The 11,652-nt window shown below is 47.4% G+C and overlaps 1 protein-coding gene across 1 annotated transcript in view; it reads left to right on the top strand.

Annotated features, from left to right (window-relative positions):
• The first annotated feature begins 265 nt into the window (after positions 1-265).
• eys (eyes shut homolog) overlaps positions 266-11,652 on the top strand; it is a 101,102-nt gene continuing 89,715 nt past the window's right edge. The window contains exons 1-6 of the mRNA XM_056609869.1: positions 266-887; positions 1,262-1,378; positions 5,530-5,705; positions 7,454-7,581; positions 8,720-8,834; positions 9,964-10,123. Of these exons, the coding sequence (XP_056465844.1) occupies positions 266-887; positions 1,262-1,378; positions 5,530-5,705; positions 7,454-7,581; positions 8,720-8,834; positions 9,964-10,123 (1,318 nt within the window). The remainder of the gene's footprint in view (positions 888-1,261; positions 1,379-5,529; positions 5,706-7,453; positions 7,582-8,719; positions 8,835-9,963; positions 10,124-11,652) is intronic.

Here is an 11,652-nt window from a genome sequence, read left to right as displayed (position 1 = left end):
ATTCCAGACTTCTCCGAGTAAAGTCTCAGACCGCCTTCATCCGGCTCGGATGAAACAACAAGCGGGGACTTAAGAACGACATCGGGCAAAGCCAACCATGACGAGGATTTCACTATTCAGCATTGTTTACGGCCTGGCTCTCCTTGTGGGCCTCGTCGTGCCTGCGGTCCGCTGCCAAACGTTCTGCCCTCGACAAGCCTCACTCCAGTGGCAGAGTCCGCCCCGCGCCGTCTCGCTCAATTTGACGCTGACGGAGAACATTTGCATGGACCGGGGCCAGTGTTGGGACACTCCCGGGGCCCCGCCGCCGGCCCTCACCGCCCCGCGACCCCTCGCCTACCCACAGATCTGCCCCCTTCAGCTGCAGCACGGAGACACACTGCTGCTGTCCGCCGACCAGACCCTGCGGTCGTACGGCGTGCGGCTGGCCGACGTCTCGGAGGACGGCTTCGAGAGCTGCTCCGCCGAGGGGCCGCCGCCGGGGGGGGCGGAGGGGTCGCTCTTCGGTCGCGGTACGATCGGGAGCGCGCCGGCGTACCCCGTCGGGCGCCTGGTCCCGGGCCTTCACTACTTCGTCGCGGCGACGCACGAGGGCGACGGGCAGCAGCTCTGCCAGCTGGGCCTCAGGCTCAACGTGTCCGTGAGGCGACAGCTTTGCCAGAGTTCCCCGCTCGTTCGCCTTTGCTCCGGGAACGGCATTTGTCAAGCCGGCCCCGGGGACGAGGCGTACCGCTGTCAGTGCCACCAGCACTACACCGGGAAGCTGTGCCAGAAGTTTGACGCGTGTTTGAACAACCCGTGTGGAAACAAAGGCGTTTGTTTGAGCGATGGATCCGGCGATGCAGACCACAGAACATATAAATGCTTGTGTCCTCCACATTTTACAGGTAAGGACGTAGTCCTTTTTTTTGGGGGGGGGGGGGGGGGGGCAGGAAAGGCTATTAATGACTCCTGAGTCCTGATGCAACTTCATTGTTTTTGCTAGTTCAACGCTTTATCATTCCACAACTATTTCATATTTAAAGTGTTATCATCAGCCCAGTAAATATAAATAAATATTGAATGCTATACATTATATCGATTTTTAACTTCATTTTTAATCACCTCTTTCTTAAGCTGTTTTCAAATCAATAACCTTCATGCAGACCCAATGTTTTAGTATTGATTTTTGAATCCAACCAAAAGCTGTCGGTTAAGTACTGCGGCTCAATCTGATTCCAATTCAGTGTTTGTGATGTTGTTATTTCTCATTTTCTTTCAGGGGTGAACTGCTCCGAAGTCATTGGAAGGGAAAACTGCGAGAGAGTCTGTCCGAAGGCATCATGTGTTCAAGTGTCACCCGTGTCCTTCAAGTGCATCTGTGAGACGGGCTTCTCCGGTAAATGTAGCCAGCGCTGTGTCTGTTCTCTGCTGCAGCACAGAGCAGCACAGCACAACAATCACGATATCATAGTGTGCTCCCGCTCTGCCATCGTACATCGACCATGAATCTAGCAATACGCCTTCAGCCCGATGTCCAACACACAGATAAGGGTGAGCGGGTGAGATGGTCTCTAGCAGTATGTTGGGTGGTGGACTGCCCTCTTAGGCACTAGGCTGGGCTGTCGGCAGCTGATCGACACCTAAAGCAAACCCGATGACAGCTCAGATTAATTAGGTCAAATATTTTGAAAACAAAACATTCGCTTTTTTTTTTCTCCTTGCTTTTTTGATTAATTAGCTGTCTTGCAGAGGTAGTGGAATGTTTCTGAAAAAGGAATCGATAAAAACGTTATTTCATTTTATTACAGCTGACGCAATATCGGATTGGAATGGGATCGGTCAATGTGAAAGTCAAATATATATCAGCTCTGGGCGACGCCAAATTAGGCTCCTCCCCTCTTGGCGCCCGACTTGACAGAGTGTGGAGCATGGAGTGTCCCTACGCCGCAATTATTAGGAAGGAAAATTTAGCTTTTCGTGGGGTCGAAAAACCAATAACTGCAAGGGGTGGAGTTACTATGCGTTTCCTGTTTCATTACGGAGATATTCTACGGAAGAAAAGGAAAATGCGTGATTTGAATGAGTGTGTTTCTACACTGCCCAGTCTACATGGCGTTCATTTGTAACCTTCACAGAAACCTTTTAACGACTGACCGAGTTTGGGTTCATCCAATTAGGTGGCCACAGATCTCTCTTCGCCTAGAAAGCGAAACGCCCCGTACCCCCAGACTTCAGTTTGTCCGCAGAAAAGAGAAAAGTCTGATTCGTAGGACTGCTTAACGCCTGACCTCACGGAAAACAAATCCAATCAAGTGTAATCAAGTCAACGTCTGAAACCCGCCCGGAACACAGGCGTCCCATTCATCTTAGCCAAGCGTTGCTGGATGCCACGTTCTGTGCTCGGGTTGTTTGTTCAATTAAAGGCCTTTGCCTTTGCTTTAAAGAGTTTCTCTGCCCTCACAGTAGGTCGGCCCCCACGACTCGCAGGGCTGCAGTAATTGGCCGAGTCGCGCCGTCCGCTATGCAGTGTTTCCAAATAGCCTTAGGCGCTCTCGACGCTTTGCTGGTGCCGCCGCTTTCACAATAAGAGACTACAAACAAATCTAATGTGAGGAAAAGGGGAAAGAAATAAGGGGCTGCAGCGTGTTTGGAGTGAGAGGAGTAATGTGAAAGCCTAAGAACACAAAGTTAAACATTAAACGATTAGTTTCTTAAGCAAGTAAGCCGGTGCTCTGATGTTTTTTTCTGAAACATTGGAATTACACAAACAGGGGAACTGTAGGTCAACGTCGCCTCCCGATTCTCTCAGCGCTTAATGGCCGCCACCCAGTTACCCGCCGCCCACCGCTGAACGCTCCTTGTGATTTTTCAGCATTGTGAGTGATAAATCAATCGGCCTGAATCCAGCTAATAGGGGCCTAATATAGGGGGCCCTGAGCACCCAGGCCTTTGTTATTGTGGAGCACCGTCCCACGCCCCAACATGACAGGGAGATTCTGCTCTTGGGGGAAGGGATGGGTCAATATCGAATCACTGATGTGAATCATAAACAGGAACCGCCCTACCTATTAACCAATCGAATTTAGGGTATGGCGACATTTCCTGTCAAATGCAAGGGGTGTCAGTCTTTTAGCGTGCGTTACAAGCCCCCTTCAAGCCCCTAACCACCAAACTTTTGGTAGGCGGACAAGCTCTCAGATGGCCTGGTATCGCGAGACTGGTATTATGCAGACACACTTTATGATCTGTGATGTTGGGGTGCATATGAAGGAAGTGGCAAGCCCTTACTAGCCTATAAACGGGTTGAATGGAGTCGTTGGTATCACCACGTGCTAGAGGCGTTTGCACTTTAAGGTGCAAATGGGGGTTATTTGCTCTCGCAATGTATATGTTGGTTTTATGGTTGTCGCACACAAATAGGAAGCATAACACGATGCATAACGCATAGCACAAAATATAAAAGTAAAAACGCAATTGGCTTTCAAGTGTTATGGCTTTTGGTGGCCTTCCACCGTAATTCATGCTTATGTTCCTTTGCTGGTAACATTATTGTAGCGTTCTAGTTTGTTCTGTCAGTTCAGGTTTTAGCATGGCAACACACACTCAACTTACACACACACCTAACTAAATATATAAATTATTATTGGAATTGAAAAAGTTTCTAAACTAACCTTGACAATGAATTGCTGTTTTCAATGCCTTGTTATTTAGTTGCAAATCCAACTCATCCCCCCAAAAAATAGCCACACATTATATTTGTAAATGTATGTGTTCCCTGTCAACACCAGGGCCACGTTTTAAAGTGTTTGTTACACATTGCTAATCTACCTTTAAGCTAGATGAATCCATCATGCCCCTCCTCCTCCAACTCCCTCTCTGCATGCACCAACACTGTGGTTTTTAGCATTTTTTTTTGCTCAGTCATGGTGTGGTTGTGTGTTTGTGTGTCTGTGTGGTTGTGTGTATGTCTGTGTGTGGTTGTGTATGTTTTTATGTGTGTGTGTTGGAGTGTCTGTCTGTCTGTCTATGTGTGTGTGTTTCTCTGTGTGTGTGCGTGCATGTTTATGTGTGTGCATGTGCTTGTCTCTGTGCGTGTGCGTGTGTGTTTGTTGCCTCGCCCCTCCCTTCCAGCAGCTTCCTGGGAGTTCTGTGGAGCCGATGCTTCCTTTACATTCTCACTGCTGTTGCCTCATTAATCAATGGAGCGTTGGTGGCTGCAGCAGCAGCCCTGCCCTCACAGGCCAAAGTCTATGCGCACAGAATAATGAGGCAAACTCATGGGACATTTCAAATGAGATTTTCCTTTTGATTTGACTCTCCTGTGTGGACGCCCCTAGGCATTAGCTCTAAGGCATGACTGGCCCTAGCTTTTTTGTCTTTTTGTTCAGGGAAGAGGGTTTCTGGTGCCGGGATTGTAATTGATTTTTCCAATCCGAATAACGACTGTTGGAACGTTTCAATATTCCCTTTCCCGAACTACTGCTATGAATCACCTCCGTACTGATGTATACAAACATGCATCCCACGTGGGGTATGGCGATAGTGTGCCACATGAGAAGTCCAACCTGAATTTTCATGACATCGATTTGTTGTGAGAGGGGACACATCAATGGCGAGAAAAATTCATATCCGCGGCGCCACACATTTTTTTCGGAGGTGTTTGTGGAAAAATCCTATTCTTTTTTTTTTTAAGATTTCAGTAGGAAATACGGTAAAAAGAATAGCCAAAGCCCCAAAGGTGTACACGGGAAGATTGATGTCCACTGAGAGGCTGCGGAAAGCCTCTGGGACATGAGGAGGTGCATCGGCTTGGGGATTAAGGAGAATATGCAGGGGGGAAAAAAGAAGGGAGCCGGCGGAAAGATAAATCACTTGGTACCATCTGAGGAACACAAAAATGAAACTCTGGCCGCCAGGGAATAACATCAAGTTTTATTCACCTTGAACCCAAAGTGAATTCAATCTAATTTTATCTTTTTGCATACAATGTCACGGTGGCGTGGAGTGTGTCGGCGTAGCGCTGGTTAGCAGCGGGTAATGGTGAGGGACGCGGCGTGTTCCCGTTTGCTGAGGGGTTTATGGGAAGGGGACCCTCTTTGACGCCGTTGTGTCTGCTTCTCCTTGGAGGTATGAAATAACACTTTGGCTGTTTTACATTGGGTGTTGCAGATGGGTGATTTAGAATTTAGGTAAGCTCGGTTTGCTCGCACACACTGTGTTTGCTCGGAGTATTCCTTTCATGATACTTCGTGAAAGGAGTTGTCAAGAGGAGTTGTCGAGTCTTTTTTACACCAATTTTTATTTCCAAGATTTTTCCCAAGCATACAAGAAATCATCTAGATAATTAGTTGAGTCATTATAATTGACACTTTGAACGCTTGGTCAGCACCATATGAAACCACGTGTAAACTATTAGACCACATGAATCAGAAGGTGGAAATAACAACACCGGACTATTCCTACTTTCAACCTTTTCGCGCACACACGGCAAAAGGATGAACTGAATGCTCCACAGGCATTGGAGCGGTTTGCCTTTGTTTTGTTCAGGTCCGGCCTGCGAGAGGAGGAACCTAGCCTGCGATTCCGACCCGTGCGTGAACGGCGGGACGTGCGAGCTCGACGGCGACTCCTTCTCCTGCCGCTGCCTGGACGGCTTCAGCGGGCCCACGTGCGCCGTGAACTGCCTGACGTTCGGTTGTCGGAAGCCGGACGTCTGCGCCAACGTGAGCCACGCTAGTTTGTCTTTATTCCAGTGTCTCGAGTCAAATGTGATTTATAAGATGCGACCCTTTAGGGTAGGGGTTCTCAAGTGGTGGGTCGTGTCACCTAAGGCCCCGTCCACACGAAGCCGAAACGGGCGAAACCGTTCCGGTTTCGATCTATCCGGTTTCGGAGTATCTCCGTAAAGACGGAGTCAAGCGAAACGGGGTAGATCTGTAGAAACGCTGTAGTACACATGCCAGGCCCATAAGGGGCGCTGCTTCTGCTACAGTATCCAGAAGAAAATGTAATAAGAAGAAGAGGCGAGCATGCGCATAAAGGCTGCCCCCCGAACCACTAACAACACAAACAAACAGTCAGTCAACAGTCTCAATAAATAATGGCTTAGCAACCCAACAAGGGACATGATCTGCTGCAGAACGATTACAAGCCTGTAGTCCGCCATCATCTTTTTTGTTGTGAGTTCTTTGACACCACGGGCTTAACATTCATTGGCTAGAGGGTCGAGGGGTGGGGCGGTGACGTCATGGTTTACGGGTTCAGTCGGTTTCAGGCGTCCACACGAATCCATAACGAAACCGGGTAGATTTGAAACCACCTCCGTGGGTGGTTTCAGAAGTATACGGTTTCGGTCAGCGGATTCACCGCGGATGGCCGAACCGTACAAGACCTTTGCGGTTTCGCCATGAAATCGGCTTCGTGTGGACGGGGCCTAAGTGGGTCGCGAGGGCGTTTTCAGATCAGGGCGTATGCCAAACCTCATTCTTTAGAACGAAGCCCATGAATTAACTAATGTTTCAATGTTAGTTCATGCTTCAACGGCTTACCTTTTTGTCGCGTTTAGCCCCAATTGTTTCAGCTTTTGGTGGTTTTCCAGTGTTTTCAACAGTACACGAAGGCATTGTTGATGACCGCAATATTGTTCAATTCTTAATTACTTTTGGGTCATGACTTAATGAATAATGACACATGCGGGTCTTTTGGCCTGACCAGTGGAGGAACACAGCTTTAGAGAACAAAGAGTGAGGTCGTTTTTCCAAACTGCCGCTCGAGTTCGGGTGCTTAGCTAATGATGAGTGAAGGGGGTGAAGGGTGAGGGTTAGTGAGGGTTGTTAAACTTTTGAGGATGGGCATTGGACGAAGTCCAAGAGTTAAATGAGGATTTAACAACAATGTAATTAACTACGTCATTGTTAAATTAGCATTTAACATTGGAGTTCAAGTTTACAGCGATATTTACGGAGTTAATATTAATTAACAAAGTTTTTTACCGGGGTCGCGTGTGTGTGCGGCTCCCGGTGTTTACTGCCGTGACATCTTTGTCATTGATATTTGCCATGAGTAGAATCCACGCGGATGCACAAAACTAAACAGTAGCCTTGCCCGAGACGCCGAGCAGACGACCGATTGGAACACGTATGGTGATGGCCGTGCAGAAGATATGTTCGTGATACTGAATACCAGAAATACCCTTCTCATCATGAACCATCGCTGCGTTAATATATGTATCGACCAACCGAGGAGGATGTGTCTCGTCTATCAGATTATATCAGCTATTTCGCCTGCGGCTCTTACAAAAATGTAATATCCCTGCAATCGTTTTTTTCTTTCAGTACTATTGAATGCACGCCACTGACTCGGCAGCCCCCTCCCCTTCAGTTTGTTTGTGATCTCCGGCTTTTTTGACGCGAAACCTAAACCCACTGGAAAAAGCGAGTTGACCCGTTTTGTTGTGTGTCGGCGTGCGCAGGCCTCGGAGTGTGCGTGTGCAGAAGGCGCCCCGGACCCAGTGTGTGGCGGGCGGGCCGGGCCGTGCCTCCCGTCACCGTGCCTGAACAACGGCAGCTGCGTTTCCCGCGGAGATGATTACGACTGCAGGTGATGTGCATTCCGGGGCCTAATCGAGGCCATGCCAGAACTCCCCTGTCAGATGATGAACCCCCCCACCCCCAGCCTCCACCACCTTGTCCCCGCCTCACCCCCCACCTGTCTGGCACCATCCCCTCTCCGCCCACCCCCCCGACACACATGTATGCACGCACACCCACACATTCACCAGACACACACACACACACACTCACTCACTCACTCACTCACTCACTCACTCACTCACTCACTCACTCACTCACTCACAGACACACAAACACTCACTCACAGACACACAAACACTCACTCACTCACTCACTCACTCACTCACTCACTCACTCACTCACTCACACACAGACACACAGACACACAGACTCACTCACTCACACAAGACACACAAACACTCACTCACTCACTCACTCACTCACTCACACAAGACACACAAACACTTACTCACTCACACACAGACACACACACACACACACACACACACACACACACACACACACACACACACACACACACACACACACACACACACACACCTCAGAGGTTACCTGAAAATTCATATTATTTTCTCTGAGATAGATTTTTTTATCCTCCAATGTTTACAAGTATTTTCAGAGTGTTATGTTTATGTTATGTTTTTGCAAAACATTGCAAAGGTGATTTATAATCCAGTGATCATAATGGAAGTGTACAGCGGCCTGTGGGCGTGTAGGACGAAAGAAACACTGTTATACGCTTTTTAGTTTGTTTGCAAATGCTTTTTCAACAGGATATCATGATAGGCTGCACTCGACATCAAGTGTTATGTTTTTCCCTTTTCAACGAAGGGGCCTAAACCCTATTATAGAGTTCAGTAACTCACGGAGGCTGCTTCATTTTCATCCGCCTCGGTTCAATAATACCATTTTAGTTTCTTTAATACGGAAAAAATAAATCATTGCTTCACCGTGGATTTTACCTTAGCGTTATTAAAAAGAAAAGGATATCTCTGTGAAAAGCGATTCGTTTCCAGCCCCCCCGTTCCCAATCACACAGTGTACACTGCATAGCCAACATGTATTCTAGTCCGTCTGCATCCTGTCTAAAATGTGTGGCCTGTTATTGAGCAAGGTGAATTGATTCTGATGACAACGACCCACAGATGTCTTGGAGGCTTTGCTGGGAAGAACTGTGAAGAACTAATCGACTACTGCGGGCAGCTCAATATCAACTGCCCGAATGAGGGATTGTGTTTGAGTATAATTGGCGGCTACAAGGTCAGTAATTCAATGTTTCCTGGATAATGAAGTACTCAGAAACAAAATATATATTTATGTGACTCTGCGGTGCCTGAAACTGGGCCCATCTACCGGCCCACCCTAGACAGACCCACTGCATGCTGCATGGTCTGTTGGAGTCAGGAAATATGTGTGTGTGGCTTTGTGTGTCTGTTTCTCTGTCTGTCTGTGTGTGTTGATGTGCCCTGCGCTGTAATAATGCTCATTGTTTTATGATAAAACATATGGGGTTGTTTATGACTTAAATGCATGTCTGGGTTTGGGTTCTGTCTGAGCAGATTATTTAGGATGTGTGATAACTCGTGTGCATCATTATGTCTCTATATCGCTGTCGACGCCTTTCTCTTTTTGAAGATATATTGCTTAGGCTTTGGCTGCTATAACTTTGCCTAGCGTGCTTTATCTGAGTTCAACTATATCAAAACAATACATAAATAAGCGTGTTAGCCACATACTATTTCATATTCAGGGTTTTTATATATTTTATGGGGGCGGCGGGATAATAAATTCTAGCAAGCGTGCTCAACACAAGAACGAACAAAAACAGAACATAATGTTTGGATGGACGGGTTTAGTCGTACTTACCTCTCTTTTGGTTAGTCCTTGGGAATTTCCGTGTTCTTACACAATGCCTCAGAGAGCTGCATAATGCCTCACGGCTCCTAATTAGTTTTCATCAGTGCAGCACACTCCTCTTGCACTGCTTTCTTCTGAGCTCTACCTCGCGACGCTCACTGCACACTGCACTTCATCACAGCCATGATGTCCACTACCAACAGCGCCTTCGCTCGCCAGTCCATTTATATTTTAGTAATTGTTAAGTTGTTTAGGGTAACATGTCGGTTTGGGTTTGTGCCGCTGTATTCATCAGTGACAATGGAGTGTTTGATTTATAGGTGTAATGCTCCTGCTTAGAATGAAACGAGGCAGGCTGGTATAGTGCGGGGATTTGTATTCAAGACGAAAGGTTGTCGGTTTAACCCTGACGTCGGCGGCCTACCCCGAAGGCACCCTCAAAAATCACTTTGGCTAAACAAAATGTGTGTGAACAGCACATGGGGAGTGAACGGTAAACAGAATAAGGTGTTGCCTTCGCTGTGTGCCGCAGTGTGTGTGCGCCCCCGGCTGGACCGGGGAGTTCTGCCAGCACGTGGGCGACGCCTGTAACACGCACCCGCAGAGATGTGTGAACGGAGCCACCTGCGTCACCACCGGCCCGCTGACCCCACCCCAGCTCATCTCCTGCATCTGCCCTCTGGGCTTCACAGGTACGCGCAAACGCCGACACATTGGACAGGCCGCAAACACTTCTGTGGGGGCCAGGGTTTATCGTTGGACGTGGTGCACAGGATGCGAGACTGCTTGTCAATACTTCATCGCTGTTCCTAGATGTGAAGTCTCCAGTTTTTAATGACGTCTGAAAGAATTGAAATGTTTTTTTGCGTAGGAATATCCGTTGCGGTTATAATGGGGAAACGTGCCTGCGTTCACTCCTACGCATTACATGTGGTTCATATCTATGAGGAGTAATCAAAATTTAAGTAGCGTTGTATTCATTAAATGAAAATAGAAAACTTGAGTTATTTCTTTGAGTCGGTTTCTCTGTACGACTCAATTACTTTGAATTCAGACTTTATTTCTCAGTTGCCGTGGCTTCGGTAAACATGTCTGCAACGGAGCGCTCTCTCTGTGTCTCTTTCTCTGTTTCTCTTTCCCTCTCCCTCTCCTACTCTCTGTTTAGGGGGCTTCAGTGGTTTAGTATTTACCAGCAGGTGGGCCCGTGTGTCATACGTTGCGGTGGATGACAGCCAAGTAATACATGTTTATATTGGGTGAAAGCGAAAGTGAAACCAATGCATCTCTTGGCCTCTGGCCAAATGAGTTCCTTGGCCCGGCACACCTGAGCCCCCCTCCTTCTACGGCGTGATGGAAGACTGTGAGAGTTCCCATTGGTTTATAGAGCAGGTGGGACGGGCCAAGGACTGGGCAAGAGTCAAAAAGGCTCTCTGCGTGTGACGACAGCCCGGCTTAACGACCCTGCGTTTCATGACCACCAAAGGCCCTGTTGGATAGTGTGCACACAGTATTGTATAAGCCGTGGTTTCATATCTGGGGGTTGCCAGTGCATTCATTCAAAGATTGGTCAATTGCACATCTATTCATGGTTGGAGAACAAAGAAACACGAGACATACTGGCACACACACTAATACTGGCACACACATACACACAAATCATAGGGCTTTGACTCCGAACTTCTTTATTCGAATATAATTTGAATATCAAAAAATAAATCAAAATTCGAACGAATATTAGGCAGCCCTTAATATTCTAACCTGTTATGGGCAGGCCAAGAGGGAGGGACGTCGGAGAACCCGACGCAGTCTATTCATAATATTGTAATGACCACGGAAGAGGCAGTGAATGAAGTATTGATTAGACAGTGATTTATTAGAAACCTAATAAACTGTTGGAACACGCAAGACCGGTAACCATAGCAATGCCGGTAAACAAACCTCGCAAAGGCCAATCCAGGTCTTACTAAAGGCATTTAATAGTCAAAATATTGTTAATAAATATTCGAATATTAATATTAATAAACAAACAAACTTCTAATATGATTTTTGGGCAAAAGTCAAAGCCCTAACATCTCTTTCCCAATTGCTTGGAGAAAAAAAAAGTATGTCCTCTTCCATGGTTAGATCCTGACACACACCAGCTGTCAATCATGTAAGTGCTAACGTAGAGCCGCACGGACAGGCGTGTCTCTGCCCTATTCAAGCCTCAAATCTGTCGCCA

This window comes from Gadus chalcogrammus, chromosome 15, assembly GCF_026213295.1.
Source record: "Gadus chalcogrammus isolate NIFS_2021 chromosome 15, NIFS_Gcha_1.0, whole genome shotgun sequence".
Lineage (NCBI taxonomy): Eukaryota > Metazoa > Chordata > Actinopteri > Gadiformes > Gadidae > Gadus > Gadus chalcogrammus.
Note: the sequence above shows the minus strand (reverse complement) of the source record. Positions and strands in the feature narration are given on the sequence as shown.